Source organism: Tasmannia lanceolata, unplaced genomic scaffold, assembly GCF_043159265.1.
Source record: "Tasmannia lanceolata isolate RefF3 unplaced genomic scaffold, GAP_Taslan_0.1 ptg000006l, whole genome shotgun sequence".
Classification (NCBI taxonomy): Eukaryota; Viridiplantae; Streptophyta; class Magnoliopsida; order Canellales; family Winteraceae; genus Tasmannia; species Tasmannia lanceolata.
Window position 1 is genome coordinate 7,844,279 of NW_027518683.1, and position 18,028 is coordinate 7,862,306.

The 18,028-nt window shown below is 39.1% G+C and overlaps 1 protein-coding gene across 2 annotated transcripts; it reads left to right on the top strand.

Moving 5' to 3' along the window:
• The first annotated feature begins 1,889 nt into the window (after nucleotides 1–1,889).
• Nucleotides 1,890–17,579, top strand: LOC143879513 (alpha/beta-Hydrolases superfamily protein). Of its 2 annotated transcripts, XM_077381943.1 has the most exons (6): nucleotides 1,890–2,397; nucleotides 2,976–3,012; nucleotides 3,973–4,209; nucleotides 4,305–4,352; nucleotides 4,869–4,896; nucleotides 16,944–17,072. In XM_077381943.1, the coding sequence occupies exons 1-5, from the start codon at nucleotides 2,099–2,101 to the stop codon at nucleotides 4,890–4,892; spliced, it is 645 nt and encodes a 214-aa protein (XP_077238058.1). In that variant the 5' UTR covers nucleotides 1,890–2,098; the 3' UTR covers nucleotides 4,893–4,896; nucleotides 16,944–17,072. The 2 variants fall into 2 exon arrangements, with proteins under 2 accessions (XP_077238058.1, XP_077238057.1); XM_077381942.1 differs by lacking the exon at nucleotides 4,869–4,896 and having other exon boundaries at nucleotides 1,891–2,397; nucleotides 16,944–17,579.
• The last annotated feature ends 449 nt before the right edge of the window (nucleotides 17,580–18,028 follow it).

Sequence of the window (18,028 nt, forward strand, 5' to 3'; positions counted from 1 at the left end):
TAATGTGCAGTCCCTCTGCAAATCGGAGGGTTATTAGAATCATCCTATGGAGGATACATTATATTTATGTTGGGGCCCAACAAATGAACGGTTTGGATCATCCACACCCATATAATTTCTCAACTAGTGAAATGATATAGCACAACCATCCTTTAACGATGTGTGACAATTCCCAAGAAGCAGTCAGCAGCCTTTGGCAGATTAAAGCACATAGGACAAGTGGATTTCATGCCTTTTATCAAAGCAGGGTTGTGCCTATATCATCTGCCTTTATCTATACATCCTTTAATCCTTTTCTGTAATACTATTTTAGAAAGTTTCTTTTCTCTTTTTTGACCAAAGAGGGGCTTGAGCTTTAACTGTTATCTCACTTTCACTTTTAATTTTAAAGCCAACAACATCAAGTGCCAAGATGCTTTTGGGTGGTGTGGATGTTTCCTTTTCGGTAGTTTGGATGTTTCTATCCTTCTTAAACATCCTTATCTCTTTTTTCTTGGCATGGTGTTGGATCAATTGGGATCGTTGATCTGGTGGGTCGGATACTTTTGATCCAATAACAATCACATGAACATGGAATTAAGCCGTTAGATCCAATGATCACATGTCTCTGCCTAAAAATTTTCTATTTTTAATTAGAAAGTTACAACACTCATAAGATCATCAATAATTAAAGGGAGTCTAATTGCAAAATAATTTTGCATTTATTTTCTAGGCCTTGCTATGGATGGGCTATGGGAGAAATATTGACCTTGATGGGACAATCCTAACCGTGCAAATTGTGGCAACTAAATCGAAGGTGAGGAAATTAAAAACTACATAGGTAGAATTACCCAATCGGAGTGATATTAGGTCTACGGCATCTCCACATAGGGCCCACTAAATCAAGAGTTGGAATCATGCTGATTCCAAGTGCATTGATGGGGATTGAAGCAGAGGGCCGACATTGAAGACCACTGATAGAGTGGATCCACTAGTGTGATTTTCAAGGTATGGCATCTCTATAATGGGGCCGCTAGATGAAATCATGGGTGGGCCCAATCATGGTGTCTGTGCCACGTACGGTGGAGATCAGCACAATGATGGGCCCCATTTATTGTCATATATCCCACAGATTGCACTGACCGGAAAGGATGGCCCACAGGTTTAGCCAATTAGAATTCGATTTTGGCTTCTTTTCCACCACTTTAACGGTTTAACCCTTTCCTCTCCCCATGCATATTGTCGGCATCTCCCAAAAACTCCACAGGAGCCTCATATTTTGCATCATTTTTTTATTTCAAACGTTTGCCATTGAGAAGGTGTGCAAATATCAAAATCACGGGTGGCAATTAATACCCAGCAGATGAACAGTTAAGAAATCGGATTGTTAATAAATGCTGAACAAGATGGAAGTCCTCAATGGAGGATCCAGATCATTCGGTCTCATACGGGTGGGCCCATGTCAAACCATCTCCCCATAAATAGCATAAAGATCACCACGTGCAATTCACGTGGTAGCTAATTAAAGCAAAACAATATAAAGGGTATGTCCGTAATATAACCAAAAAAACAAGGGTAAGATTTTAACAGCTAAAACGCCCAACCATGGGTCGCTGAGCAAAGCATATATGGAGGAATGTCTGACTCTGACTTAAAATCTGAAAATTTCAGCAGCCTTTGACCGAATCTCAACCGTCGATTCTTCTGCCCGAGATTCGATCCCCTTCCTTTATTTCTACCCTTTATCTTTATTTTTGTAAAGTGATATATTTTCTCCTGTTTTACTTCGGACACCCCACTATAGTGTATTTATGGCTACTCTTTTACACTAGAGGAGGCTGTCCCAGGTAAAAAAGGGTTTGAATATATCCCTATTATTTCTACCTTATTAAAGCTCCTGGTTATGTTTGTCAGTTCTTCCAGCTCATCTCATTGCCAGTTAGATCGGATCAATTTTCTGCCACCCTTTACAATTTACTTAACAAGACGCCACTTGGATTGCATCAAACGTGGTGAAAAAAAAAAAAATCCCTTCTTTGATTTTTTATTGTATTTGTGTGGAAGGAGAATGAATGTTTGTTGTTCAATGGAATGAAGGAGAATTCATGGTGGAGTTTTAATGGGCAACGTAACATCGAGTGTTGCAGCAAAATTTGCATTTTTTCCACCAGACCCACCAACATATGATGTGTTTAGAGAAGGAGATGGGAAGCTTTTTTTCTCTGGGATTACAGCTGATAAGAATGTGGATGTACATTTGCTTGATACAAAGGGAGGTAATAAGATTGTGGCTACGTTTTGGAGACACCCTTTTGCTAGATTTACTCTTTTGTATTCCCATGGAAACGCTGCTGATTTGGGTCAGATGCTTGAGCTCTTTGTTGAGCTCAGAGCCCACTTGCGTGTCAATATCATGAGGTATATATTTCTTTTATCATTCACAAAAACAAAAACAAAAAATAAAATCATGTGGTATTTTGGTTGATCCTTCTGGTTTGGAATCTGGGTTTTGATTTGTTTTGCTGGATATGGCCTTTTTTTTTATAGGCAAGATAGCATGAATTCACAACCTTGTGGATTTTGCTCTTAGGATTTTCCAACTGGAAATGTTTTTTTTTGTTTTGCTTTTGCTGAGATGGGTTTTGATTGTGATTTTTTTTTCAGCTTTTTATCTACTTGAATTGGTTGATTATCTTTGATTTGTTGTTTGTGAAGCATGTTGGTGTAATGGGATTAAGACCCATATAGATTTTTCTGTATAATCCCCAATATTTCATTTTCAGTTCTGTTTGAAATGGTAATTTTCAGATGGGTCCAAGTTTTTTGCGTCTAAAGCTTCCAAAATGTCAATTTTTTTTTGGCATCCTGAATTTTTTTGTTATATTTGTTCAAGGATAGGATGATTGATGAAGAGTTATGTTTTCTGGGATTTGGATTTTGATGCAATTCAAAGGGTTTTTATTTGTTATTGATGAGGATTTTTTTGTCTTTCGCAGTTACGATTATTCGGGGTATGGAGCCTCTTCTGGTAAGGTAAGCTGCACATGATACCTGATCTGGCCTTAGATTTCTTTGACCTGTGAAAATACTCTGTAACTTGCAACAGAATGGTTTGCAATTTTGCAATTTATGAACAAAAGAAAGAAAAACGAAATAAATCCTCTCCCTTATGTACTTATGTATCTATCTTTTGATCTTTCTCTCAATCTCTCAATTGTTATACATGTAAAACCACGTTGGTGTGTTATTAGCCATTGGATCGAAACGGTTATGGATAAGGGAGTATATATGCTAATCCCTTTATTTGTGAAAAGTTTTAACTCTTGTAAAACACACAACTAACAGCCCCTTGTTTGGGAGGAGAAGTCCCTCTGCCACTGTAGCCCAAACAATTGATTATTGGAATCTCTCTGTGCTCTCTCCTCACTATTCATCTCATCTCTTTGCATTGCACTGTTTACATCCAAGCATTGCATCTTGCTTTTAGATCTTCTCTGTCACGTGGGTTTTCACTGGTATCAGAGCAAAGCAATACAGAGAAGAACGTTTTGTTCCTTGCCCATTTTCACAACCGGATGAGATAAAGGGGTTTTCCCCATCAGGGAAGAGTCTTTACTCTTACCATCAATTGTACTCATCTCTCATCTTGTTTGAATTTCTTATCTCCTCACTAATAGGGCATCAGACTCCTTGTACTGCATCATCTATCTGATGTAGCCTTTGATTCATTGCTCTTGGCTTTAGTGGATTATTAATCTAGGGGTCGGATTTCTCATCATTTGGTATGCTCAAAAAAATTCACAAGTAATCTGATCCATCATCAACAGCAGCAAGAGCATCAATACAAACTAGAGAAGCTGATATTGTTATATATGTTCTGTTATATAATTAATTACCTAATATCTACGAATTGGCTATGAAATTCAACCGATAGCAGCTTTATCATTGCCATTCTGGTAATAGTCGTTTTTGATACTTTGAATCTTTCAATAGCCATCCGAGTTCAACACATACTACGATATAGAGGCCATTTACAATTGTTTGAAGAGAGAGTATGGAATAAGGCAAGAAGATGTGATTCTATATGGCCAATCTGTTGGTAGCGGACCTACACTACACTTGGCGGCACGTTTACCAAGACTGAGGGCTGTTGTTCTTCATAGTGCAATTCTGTCAGGAATACGGGTGTTGTACCCGGTTAAAATGACATTCTGGTTCGACATTTTTAAAGTAAGTCTTGATTATGCCCTGCTGTTCTGCTTTGATGTAAGTGCATGTTTGAGTTCTCAATTATTTATTTAGAAAGTTCCAATCTGTATTTGCAGAACATTGATAAGATACGGCATGTCAACTGTCCAGTTCTTGTTATACATGTAAGTCCTGTTCATGTTTTACATCTAAGTCTTCAATATATTGGTGTAATTTACATTTTTTTAGCATCTAGACAATCAGTTGTCATGACTATGATTCAAATGTTATTTGTGCATCTTTTCACATTGTGAATATTTTTCTTTTTCTTTTTCAATGGCATGTTGTGAATCTTGTTATGTGGCATCTTCCTTATATTACTAAAATGTAGATTCCATCTCCTGATTGATTGAACACTGAAGATAATACTTGTAAAAGAAAACTGGCACTTTCCAAAAAAAAAAGACATGATAGCTTGTGGAAGGACTTTAATCATGTTTTCCAACCATACTTCTAAGCCACGACAGTTTCTCGTTATTGCTTTAGTGTTTCATTATGGAATCAATGTGTTATTATTGCTTCAGTTCGTTATTCTATGGTTATCAGGATATCACCATAGTGTAATTGTATAAATAAGAATGCTGGTTCTTTTTCAGAGGCCCATTGCTTTACTGACTTGGCCTTAACTTGGTTTTCAACAGCCTGCTTGTTCAGGAATCACATGAAAATGTAAGTTTACAAGCAAACATTAGGACTCTGCGTGATGGTCCTTATGGGTAATCATATCTTATGTTCTTCTTGGATTTTTTTTTTATAAAGAGTTCTTCTAGGCCCAACTATTATGGGACTGGATGTCTACTGATTTAGAAAGTAAAAAGTAACAACCCTCTCATTTGGTAAAATGTGGGCCTCTTGGAAAAAGCTTGAGTGGGGCTTTTGGTTGTTGTTCATATTACCATGTTTCTGCCAATCCTTCACTCTGTGATGGCGGAGTGAAGGTTTTATTACCATTTTACATGAGAAGTAGTAGCTAGAGGTTTCTCCGAGCATTTTGAAGCTTCTTGCATTTTTTTTTGAACGTTTGAAGCTTCGTGCTTTTGTTTATAATAAATTACATATCGATATACATTCCCTTTCCGTCAACTAAAGTCTGTTCGTTTCATCCATCAAAATGAAATGGCAATAACTCATCTCGGGCAAGAACAAACTACTAAGCGGTTGTTCGGGGCTCATTCCCTCGGTCATGTGGAGAGGAAAGGGAAGGCTGCCCTGCGTTTTTAATACATAAATATATACTCATAAAACTCTACTTTGGAAGGTTCATTCTCCAAACTGGATGTTCCCACTCAGTGGTGTTGGGAAGTGGTAGACAAAAGTTGGGTCAAGATCATAAGCACTCACAATTGTTTGAAAAAGTACTTCATACTTTATTTGGATTGCATGTAGAAATATGTGAAAGTACATGTTTTTATGTGGATATCATATTAAACTACTTGAATGTGTGTGGAAGTGACATTCGGCCTCTGTAACATAGACATGTGCATCCTTGATCCTCATCCTTCAGTCTATGCAATGATTGTGTGTGGTAGTGACATTTAGCCTTTGTAACATAGACATGGACATCCTTGATCCTCATTCTTCACTCTATGCATTGATGCAGTGGCATTCATCATTTTCCTTGAATCCCTAGGTGCAGGTACCTCATTTGGAAAGAGAGGCAGTTCAAGAAAAAACTCCTCAAGGGATTCTTATATTGAAGTATGGCTTGTAGGGAATATGAAGTTCATCACCATTATTATACATTCGTAGAAAGTCATGAGTTGTACTGGACGTAGAAGCTTGTTTGCTTCTTTTTTTTCCTATTACTAGAAGGCAGAAAATTGTTATGGGCACCTACCACCGGGGCTTACCATGCTAGTCAGTATTGCATACATGTCTCTCTAGTGTGGTTCATCTTACCACAGTATTTACATTTCCTCTTGGGGATTGCCACCTTGCCCCTTTAACTCGTCGACAAAAGAGACCTCTCAGTCAAAGCATCGTGGAAATCAGTACATGTATGTTTGTTCTGATTCCTGAGGATCTGAGCACGGATAGGTTCAAACTCTTAATTAAGAACAACTAACAACTCAAATATCCTTTTCTCCCTTTGCTTCTTTAGGGTGGTGAATGTGGAGGTACTTATAAAGGTTAACCCCTCCTCCCCTCCCCCTGACATAAAACTCTATGTTTTTTCAAGTGTATAAGAATGGAGTATAAATCAGCAAGGGACAACAGTAAAAACAGAATGTAGAGAAGAAAAATACACTTTTCATATTGAGGCATGTATTGGAGATACTTTCCTTAGGGTAGATTTTGCTCCCTCTCTAGATCGAAGTCGCAAAGGGCTTCACAACATCTACCTCGCAGGTTACATCATTTCGTCACGTTGAAAGTGTGCACTTACAAATCCTTTGCTGAGCGAACGCGTACACATGATTTGCCCACTTGAAAATAGAAGTTACAGGAGGAATATGGAGACAAAAGCAGTTATAGAAAGGAGGAGACCGTTCTATTTTTTGTTTTAGAGTGATTAATAGGAATAAGATATAAGCTTTCCATCCTGTTGATGGAAGAGACATTTACATGCCCTAATCTACCAAGGCACATATCTGTAGAGCCAGCAAAATACAAAGAAGAAGATGATGCTTTATAAATTACAAAGTTAAGTACATTCAACTTGAAAAGACCGCTCATTACAGTAACCTTTTCCAAACAATTCCCATTTTTGTCATAATGACCTTCTCAGACTCAAACACTAATTTAATACCATGCTTGGCAGTGGAGAGCCTGAGACAAGATTCTTTTGATTCTCTGGAACACGAATAACCTTGTGCATTGCCAAAATCTTACATGAAGTAAGCTTCAGAAGGACCTTCCATTTGCTAAGAATTGTTTATGACGATGTGTTCCCCATGAATAGTTGTCACCTTCCACCACTAGCTCGTATAATGTAAACATGCTTCGATCACAACAAATGTGTCCGGCCTAGTGTCCACCACCCAATCCTTGATGTGGCACAGGAGGTCACTTCAGATACCACTTGCAAGTCGCTACAACTATTTCACCTTATGTTAGGTTCGCTTGGGGATTTTCAGGTTTCAACTTTGAAGACAAGTCCCCTTACATTTACTTTGACGACATTGCCAAGCATGATGGTCTAGTCTTTCTTCTTTTTTTTTATGGGTAAGCTGGGGTTTAGCGGGGACCCCTACCGATTTATTTCATAAATAAAGATGATACAATAAAAGCTCAAAACCAACCCTAACTCGGAAACATGCGAGGAAGGGAAAACCAAAGCTCAACACTTATGAGCGACAAACACTAAGCCTAAGAGATCAAAATGCTCAATACTTGTGAATTACATAATCGGCTAATTTGGAAGGGATATGTTGGGCTCTTTGAGAGCTTTTTGGTCATATTTTCTTATGAACTATCCCCGCCTGGCAGGACGTGCTTTTCTTGCTTGTAGCGCTTGCTAACTCCTCCTCAACTTCTCTTAGAATCTCTATTTTGGTATGGATTTCCAGCCCCTCAAAGTTTCTTTCTGAGATCATTGATTTGAGTGTTGCCAGTCTCTCAGTAAGGAAGGTGGCACCATCTAATTTTTAGATAGAATCTGGTTGAAGGAGAGGTCATCTAAAAATGGGGGATCTTGAGCACCAATGTGGACCAGAGCATCACACTTTTCTGATTGATTCTTACCCGGCCCATCAGAATCTAGCATTTCAAAAGAGTTGGTTTGCACATCTGCATCATCTTCGTCATCCTCATCATCTTCCTCATAATCAGTATTTTGATCTTCATTGATCTCTTCATCTTCCTTTTGGTCTTCAGAGATGCAAATAGGTGAGGGAACATTGAGAGTGTTTACAGGATTTGTGGGAGTTTCAGTGGTATCCTTTGTTTCTTCATCTTTACCCTTCCATGGCTTTTTCTCTTCCTCCTCCAAAATGCTGAAAGTATTTGAGGTGGGGATGCTACATACTTCTGGGGTGCTGTATTTTGTATTGACTTCTGTTGAGGAATTTCCACTCTCTTTTTTCTTGAGCCCAGAATTCTCAGGCCTTTTCTCTTGATATTGGCTAATTTGAGACTGCTTTGCATTTTCAGAAATTTCATTGTCATGATACCTCTGTCGAGTTGCTATCCGGTCTCCGTCATTGCTCTTCTTTGGAATCCATATTTTCTTTGCTGGCAGAGACGGAGGATTGAGATTAGGCATTGGGCATTTATCTGGAGTATGACTGAAATCTTTACATCTCTTACAGGCTGAAGGTTTCCAGTCATACTCAACTGATTGATATACAGGACCAGAGGATGTGTTAATTCTGATAGAGCTTGGAAGATCAGCATCAGCGCTGACTTCTACACATACTCGAGCATAGCTGAGCTGAGTGGATTCTGTTGTCTGTTTGTCCATGTAAAGGGGTCTGCCTAGGAGGCTTGTGATCTTACTTAGACCAACTTTGGTCCAAAATTTAAGGTGTAGCCCAGGATACTTGACCCATATAGGAATGGTAGACAGCTTAAGTCTCTCTAGAGCACACTCAGCAGCCCATCTCTGCAGAATGATAGGTCTTCCTCCATAAGAATTTGAAGGCGATTTTAGCACTTGGATGCAATCTTCTTTGTTCCCAAATTTAAACAAGAAGCAGCCATTTGCAAGCCCATACATTCTGAAGTCACCTTTCAGGTTCCATTTTCGTTGCAAAAAGTTTCCCAAGGCCAGAAAATAAGGTCTCTTCCCCATTAGATAACCCACCAAAGTATGAGTCCATCTTTCTGAGCTTCAGTGTAGTCTTCATCTGGGATCATGGTTGTGAGGATCTCATCTTCTTGTTTTTTCTGTTTCATAGGCTTCCAGTTCTGAGGTTGGGTTATGGTCTTCCGCATTGGAGAACAGATTGCTCTATTGTCCTAGGGGATTTGCAGGTAATTTTGCTGACCTGGTTGTCTCAGGGGGTGGGTTCACAGGCTGCGGAGATAATCTTGATGCATCATAAAGAGGGGCAGAGTATACTGGCAGAACCCCCACAAAGATCTGATGGAGAGGACAGTGATGAGAGAAAAAATGAAGAAAAAGAGGATAAGCCTCATGAAATAAAAGAAAGATGTGATGAAAAACAGAATGAAGAAATCCAATCCTCGGGTCACTCCTCGCCCACAGAAGAAAGTGATGCTCATCAAAAGGCCCATCAAAAGGCTCAAATTCCAGGGGAGATCCCTCTAGATCCATTGTACTTAGATGACTTCTCCTTTAACCAGTTCCTATATCAGAAATTAGATGATGCCACCTTCATGGCTGATGCTTTGAAGAAGCTCAAATCAAGGATCTCAGAATGCCACTTTGAGGGTCTCACGGGGATAACTTCAAATCCTGAAAAGGAAAAATTTTCCATTGAGAAGAAGGATAAAGAGGCCGCCAAAGTGATCCCAGAAGTTGAACCAAATGAAACATGGCAGGAAGTTCGTAAGAAAAGTTGGCCAAAACGCTCTCGAAAAGCCCAACATATCCCATCCAAATTAGCCGATTATGTAATTTAGAAGTATTGAGCATCTTGATCTCTTAGGCTTAGTGTCTGCTCACTCATATGTGTGTTGAGCTTTGGTTCATCCCTTCCTTGCATTTCCCAAGTTAGGGTATGCTTTGTGCTTTCCTTGTATCATCTCTATTTTGAAATAAATCGGTAGGGGTCCCCGCAAAACCCCAGCTTACCCATCAAAAAAAAAAATTATTCTGCAGGGGAGAAAATCGTCAACGGAATGCGTGAACGGAGCAAAGCTGATTCCTCCAATCCAATCTATTATTGGATTCAGACAAGGAATGGTAGGAAAACACAACGGGATATTGGTACATGATGGTCTAGTCTTCCGCACACAAAACAATCCCTTCTTTTCTTCTTGAAGTTCTAACCACTCTTAAAATATTTTTTTCCTTTATTGTGGAAATTGGGTTTATGATTCTTTTTGGGCTTCATTTCAGAACTGATTTCCACAAGGTTTACCTTCGAAACGAGAGATTTCTTCTATCTAGTGTTGTTTTCTTCTTTCACGGTTTTAAAGTTCCACTGAAACCAACATGAAAAGACCAAAATGTTTCCATTTCCATCCCCAGTGAAGCGCATATTGAACCCGAAACACATAACGAAACACAAATCATAAGTAGTATACTATATCAATATGTGTTATATAATTATATTTATATGAATTGCATGTGAAATGTGGCATACGTATCATTTTTTTTCTTTTTGAAAATTAACAGTAATTAAATTGAAACGGCATACGTATCATGAGTAAATATTTATATGAATTACATGTGAAATGTGGTATGGTATAAAATTATTGCGCATGTCACTAGGTGTTCAATGTTGTTAAACCATTATGGGTGATTTTTATTTTTTTTGCTTTTGTAATTGGTTTTTACTGTGTACTTGCGCTTTTATTCTAGCAATTCCTGAAGTTTCATCTTAAATGTCAGTCATTTTGCATATGTGTTTATGATTTTATAGGATTTTCACTGAAATTTCATCCAAAACTGTCATGTTTTCACTTCCGTCGGGATCAAAACACATACTGAAACCTAAACCTGAAACCTTGACTGTATTTTCGATCTTAAAGACTGAAATCTACCTTAATGGGGGGAAGCGTGTGCATCACATACCTCAATCTGATGAGCCAACTCTTTTTTCTTTTTTTATGACATAGGGTATCCCCACCCCAATTTTAGGGCAGGACTATTCCCTATGGATGTGCGCAATCACCCGTAAACCACGAGCATCGGGTAAGCCAGAGGGGATTCGAACTCGAGTCAATGGGGAGCAAACCCATGACTTTAAGCCAAAGAGCCACACCCGTATGGGTTTGATGAGTCAACTTCTCTTCACTAGTCACATTTATGTTCTCGCCATATATACTAATTAAAATAATCTCTAGGCTAGGCTCCTCTGTTGCATCAACTGGATCTACTCCCTCCGATCAAAAATTCCATTTTTGGTTCTTCTTCGGCCAATCCCCACCTCCGTCTCAGTTAAGACAAGGCAAGGTAAAACAAAGCTCTCTTCCTCATTTGTTTCCCTTCTGTTCCCTTCATTATTCGAGGTTAACCATTTCGAAAAGCCAAGGTCACTCTAGGTTTGAAAAGTTTGACGAGAACAACTTTAAGAGATGGAAACAGAAATTAACAAGGTCACTCTAGGTTTGAAAAGTTTGACGAGAACAACTTTAAGAGATGGAAACAGATATTACTACTTAGCCTTGGTTCGTTGAATCTAAATTATGCTTTTGTGGAACGCAGTTTAACATGCATGAATCTTGAACATGAACCTACTAGATCTGAAATGTTGAAGAAAAGGAATCAGATGATTTCTTATGTCAGGGAAATATACTTAGTTCCATGGAAAGGACTTTGTATGATGTTTATTGGATAGCACATGAGATTTTGTAGCTGTTGGAATCAGTCTAGATGAGGCTTTTCAAGTGGCAGCTGTAATTGAGAAACTACCGCCTTCTAGAAGGAACTACAAATACTCAATCATTCAAAAAAAAAAGAAAAAAAGCTACAAATACTCTCAAACATGAACGTAGTCTGATGCCACTTAAGGATCTCATAATTCATCATAGATAGAAGGAAACAGAACCAGACACAAAAGGTCTCATGTATCTAAATTAGTTTTGAAGGTAAACCTTGCGGAAATCAGCTCCGAAAAGAAGCCTAAATACATGCATAAACCCACTTTCCATAATAAAGGGAAAAATATTTTAGAAAGAGTGGTTCTCGGTGCAGAAGAGCTTCTCTGCTTCTATCTCACAAGATACATCAATTTGCCGCATTGGAATTTTGCACTTATGAATCTGCCATGCAGAGAGCACGTACACATTATTTGCCCACTTGAAAATAGAAGTTGTAGGAAGAAGAAAATGTTGTCTATTGCACTGCAGAAAGGAAGATGTTCTGTCTTCGATCATTTTTTTGCCAATGTCTTTTATTTATAGACTCAGCCGACCCCAACTAGTTTGGGACAAAGGCTTAGTTGAGTTGAGTTGAGTTGAGTTGAGTCTTTTATTTATAGACTCCTAATCTTGTATCGTAACTGAATCCACTTGCATGGAATGGATTAGGAAACATTATAAAATGACTAGGAAGTAGGGTTACCTACTTAGGCTATTAAGACTATAATTAAATAGTGGTAAAACTATAAATCACATTAAGTAAATTTTAAAATAAAATTGTAAAAACACAAAAGAAGAATGTGCCCAAGAATGCACATGCCCACACCATGCCATACCACATCTTGGCATGGATCAGCGCACGCACTTGTAAAAGACTAAAGAGTCACTTGACAAAGCGTCTCTCTCATGGGTTAAAACCCATAGAAAAATCCTCCATTTTTATAACCATGAAGTTCAGTCTTCCATTCCAATGTGAGACAACTTTTGAGCGATACAAAGCAAAACCACAATCATAGATCACTACTCACTATGCATAGAGACATGGGAGACAGTGGACCATATTTTTATCCACTGTAAGTATGCTAGAGATATCACGGGTCATATCCTCAGGAGATTTGGGATCCTGTGCGTTTTCCCTTATCGGATGGATGATCTTCTGGATTGTTGGTTCATGGCTCCTTGGAGGAAAAGGGAAGAATCGCATGGAAAGTGATATTGTTAATTGAAGGAAAGAAATGACGGGGTTTTCCGCAGTTCGGTTAAAAGCGCTTACTCATCCTTCACAAAAAGCACCCCTATCAATCTTTTGGGTTAAATCCCTTCTGTACTTTAGATTCATTTCCAGCTCTGATTTATGGCGCCGATGGAGAGAGATCTACCATTGTGAGGAGTCGAAGGAAACCCTTTGGCCCACTTGGACTCCACCCACCTGAGGCTATTCAAGTTGAATTTTGATGCCTTGAGTCTTGGTAATCTGGGGCTGGCTGAGGTAGGAGATGTTCTTAGAGATGAGATGGGTGGCATTAAGTGGGATTTTACTGGCCCTATAGGGATAAGTGACTCTAATGAAGGAGGGCTAAGGGTGGTTCTTCAGGGTATTGGACTTCGGACTTACAAAGGAGAGAGTGCTGCCTTCTTTGGTGGTGGAGGGTGATTCCCAAAATGTCATAAGGTGGATGCTTGAGATCCATCCTCGCCCTTGGGGATTTGCTCATTTGGTAGATGAGATCCCGGATTGTATAGGAGACTTTTCCGTTTCCTCCCAGGATGTGAGGAGATCTGCTAATAATGATGCGGATAGGATTCCTCGGTCTAGGTTGGTAGGCCCCTGTTAAAGGTTTTTGAATTTCTCCTCCTGTGAGATTTGGAGCTTCTTTCATTGTTTCTTATTGTTTTTATTTATGTAATGACCATCTCAGTTGTGGGGTTCTCTCCTTTGCTATTTATTAATGAAACACTTTACCATGCATTAAAAACACAAGACTTTGAAAAATTCAAAGTCCCTTCCAAATGCTTATAATTTTAAAACTATATTTTATAGCTTTTAATATATTGTAGGCTTTTAAATTTGCAATCCCCCGCTGGTTTCAAAATGTAAAATAGAAATCACAGACAAATGTCACGGGCAGATATTGAATTTGTTGTGCATCAGCAAAGGTGTCTTGTGGATGTGAACCTATACTTAGTGTAGATGTGCCAGGTTTATTTAAGTGCTTAGTGAACTAAGTCGTGAACCAAAAACTTTGAGTAATAAACCAAGTCAACCCATCATATTTATAAAAAAAATTCAATGTAGAAGGAACTTTGAATAATAAACCAAGTCAACCCATCACATTTATAAAAAATTCAATGTATAAGCGTTTTCGTTGGTTAACATTTTCTGGCCATATGCTTTTTCCTTGTTTCTGTGAGCGCTATGGAGAATTAGGCTAAATTCTCATAGGAAGCAACCCTACTTCTATACTCATATAGGTGTATTTAGTAAGAGTGATATGTAACTAAACACATTAATTAAAGCATCCCAATGATTACTTCAGGAGTGAATGTCTTCACTCTACTACAGTTTCTTAGAAGTCAACCACGCAAAATCATTTTACTTGATCCACTATGGATTTTTTTTTTTTTGAAAGATGACTTTATTGAATGAACATTCAAAAACAGGAAGGGGACAAGATGTCCCCATTACCCATGATTACATCCGCCAGAAGGCTTACAGTTAGAATATAAAAGTGTTACATTCCATTATCCCCCATGTCTCTTACCGAATAAATAGACACTGACCGAATAAATAGACACTGAATCCCTAAAGACACCTTCCTTGGCCAATTGGTCTGCCAGTTCATTTGCAGATCTCCTTCTATGTTCGATTACAGGCTTAACAATCCCCACAAGATCTTTAATTTTCCGAAATGAGGTGTCGAATCCGCCAAGGCCCTTTCCAGCTGGAGGATGCCCAAGTAATAGTGCCTGATGAATCCCCCTCGACGATAAGTGGTTCCCTTTTGTTCGAGGCGAACCACTTGAGTCCGAAGAGGAGTGCCCTCACTTCTGCCTCGTTAGCGTCGCAAATTCTAGCCAGTTCAGAGTATGACATTAATAGCATTCCACCTGAATCCTGAACCGCACCACATCCCCGCTCTGCCTGGATTGCCAATGGAACTCCCGTCAAAGTTCAACTTCAGTCATCCATCAGGTGGGGGCTTCCACTTTGGGGTATTTTCTTTAATCTTCCTCTCGCAATCGATTTCTTTCCAATTTCTCAGTATCTCCCCTGTTCCATGATGGATATCTTCTGTTGCTTTGATCCAAGAAATTAACTCAATCTTAGTTTGAAGTGAAACCCAAGCCGCTGTCCTTTCCTTTTCTTCTTCGAAGATCATCCTATTTCTTTCCTTCCATATGTTCCATATTACCGCGAATGGAAGTAGTTTCCATAGCGATTGTCCCATGTTCCCAAAGATCCCACCTCACCAATTCAGTAAAACTGATCTGATACCTTTTTGAAATACCCAAGAGATGTCGAACGAACTCAAAAAGCTAGTCCAAATGTGAAATGCAAAGGGGCATTTTAACATAAGGTGATCCAAATTTTCCTCCGCTTGCTTACGAAGTATGCACCAACTTGCCAGGTGAAAATGTCTCTGTTTTAATCTTTCACAAGTATGTGTGCTCTTAAATACCACGATCCAGGCAAAAGCTACCACTCTTGGTGGCGCACGTGATTTCCATATGATTGCCCTCCATTTGGCTTTCCTTTTTCCGTTGTTGAGGATGCTGAAGAAGGATTTCACCGAGAAGCAACCGCCCAGGTCTGGGACCCAGATTCTTCCATCCGGTACAAAAACTAGGCAATAAGCGGCATTTAATGTTTCAAGCAAATCAGTAAGGCACTCAATTTCCTCGTCTTTAAGATTCCTTCTCAGTCTAATGTTCCAAAAAACCCGCCCTTGATCCACGCCCTGATCAAATACTCCGATATCTTTGCATCGCAATTCATCGCTATCCTGTAGACTTGGGAATTTCATATACAATGGGATATCCCCTATCCAGGGATCAGTCCAGAATCTGATCATATCTCCCTTCCCCGCGATGGAATTGGAATTTATAGCCTTAGACAAGACCAGAAAAGAAGCAGAATTTAACTTTTTAATGGGTATACCTTAATGGAATAAATTAGTGTCTGTTATTTCTATTAATTATGATTGTGTTTGTATAGATTATGTTACCTGACATTATACGAGTGCACGAGGCTCCCGCCATTGCGGGGTCTGAGGAGGGCTAGATGTGCGCAGCCTTACCCCTGCTTTGCAGAGAGGCTGTTTCCGTGGCTCGAACCCGTGACCACCAGGCCACAATGGAGCAACCTTACCGTTGGCTCACCCTCTGTTACCTAACATTAAACATAAAAGAAAAATAAAATTTCACACAATGAAAGAAGACGACAAATTTTCCTTAGAGTGGATTGCATTTCATTGATATAAATCATGATATAAGTACGACACTATAACTCTCCCACCAATAGTTGTTAATTACATTTATTAGATAAAAAGAAAAAGAAAAGACCTTTGATTATCAGTCATGATTACATTTTCATAGATTAACCATGGTAGAAGACCGAAGATCCATGGTTACTTGGTTGTGGTTGACTAACGTAGACCAATGTTCCATGGTTTATGGTCATGGTTAGGCCAGGATGGACTGATGGTCCATGGTTTATGACATAGTTTCAAAACTCCCCTGCGTCATTGTGGACTCCCCCAAATCGATTCCCTTTTACCTTGGCCGCTTTCTTGTCTGAGTTTGCGTTCTTGTCTGAATACTTGACCATGTCGTAACGAATCGACTAGGATTTGCTTTGCCTGAAAATAACATCTCAGCATCGCCGAAAAATATCTACCAGGTTCTCCTGCCCCTCTCATCGATGACTCGTCTCCTCTCCCCTTCCTTCTTCGAGTTCTCGACAACACACTTCACAACAATCTTCTCCATGGCACCGGTTTCCTTTTGCTTTCCCTATTACTTCTCTCAATCCTTTTCTTCTTGTCAACTGCATCTTTTGGCCCTGTTTTTTCACCGGGATTATGTTCATTTTGTAAGGCTGACCTATTTACCAGGCATTGAATGATTCAATTAATGCTCTTATTCTAAATTATCGAAAGTGTATATTAAATAGAGGTGGTCTGCTCTATCCCATGTTCCAAGTGAAATTAGATTCATCCTCCTTTTGTAGAAATTACACATAACTCACATTTTTATGCAATACTTATTACACTGATAATTTGCAGGGAACAGATGATGATATAGTTGATTTGTCTCACGGGAAACGCCTTTGGGAACTGGCCAAGGAAAAATATGACCCACTATGGGTCAAGGGCGGTGGTCACTGCAACTTGGAAACTTTCCCTGAATACATCAAGCACTTGCGTAAGTTTGTAAATGCAATGGAGAAACTCTCTTTCATAAAACAGGAAAAGCAAAGCAACCCACCAAACCCGAGCATTACTGAAGCAAAACATAACAAATGCTTGAGATTCAGCAAGAGATAACTAGTTTTTATCTCTGAAAGGATGCTCAAAAGCAGCTTGGGTCCTTATAAGGTAGCCATATTCAAGAAGGTAAGCAACTTGCTTGCACTGTTGGACAGACAAGCTTCTTTGGCAATGGATTTTAAAGAGTACAGATAGAGATAGGAATGATATAGGTGTTTGCTCCATATGGGTTCAAATGTCAATTTTCAAGGGCCAAGAGAGACTCAAATTCAACATCTACACCCAAGAAAGTGTTAATGTCAGCAATGTCTATCATTGCTGGATATTAATTTATGTGGTCTTAAATCTGATTGTGATGTATAATTTGCCAGAGTTATCGCTTTTGTAAAAACTCACCGATTCCAAATCAAATATATGGATTTTCTTTCTTCATTCTTGAATTGAATGTCTTATTTCCCTGGAAACTGTCTCTTTTGGCCTTGACAAGGTGATACTGTCTCTTCTCTGTCCCTTTTGAGAAATGTAAGTACCCGTCTCTTTTCTGTCTCTTTTGAGAAATTTAAGTACCCTTGTCTTCTGTTCGATGCATACTTTATAGCAGTAGAAAGGGAGGGAGGATTTTTTTTGAATGATATAGAATTGGATTAGATTGAAATAAGATCAGGGGGCAATCGAGATGATCAATGTACAGCCCAGATGGAGAAGAAAATTCAGAAGTACAAGATAAAGCTCATGAAGGAGGGATAAAAGGCAAATGCTTCCAATGCCGCACACAGGAGGCTCCCTCCCTCGCTAGCGTATCCACCTCACTATTTGTCAATCTTCTTACGTGATGGAAAGAGATTGCGGAACCCTCCACTCGATCCAAGATCTCATCAATC

Bases quoted from the DNA above. Each gene is read 5' to 3' on its own strand.
- LOC143879513 (XM_077381942.1), top strand. From the start codon at position 2,099: ATGGGCAACGTAACATCGAGTGTTGCAGCAAAATTTGCATTTTTTCCA. The intron at 3,013-3,972 runs GTAAGCTGCACA...ATCTTTCAATAG, and splicing joins ATGGAGCCTCTTCTGGTAAG to CCATCCGAGTTCAACACATA. The intron at 4,210-4,304 runs GTAAGTCTTGAT...CTGTATTTGCAG, and splicing joins TCTGGTTCGACATTTTTAAA to AACATTGATAAGATACGGCA.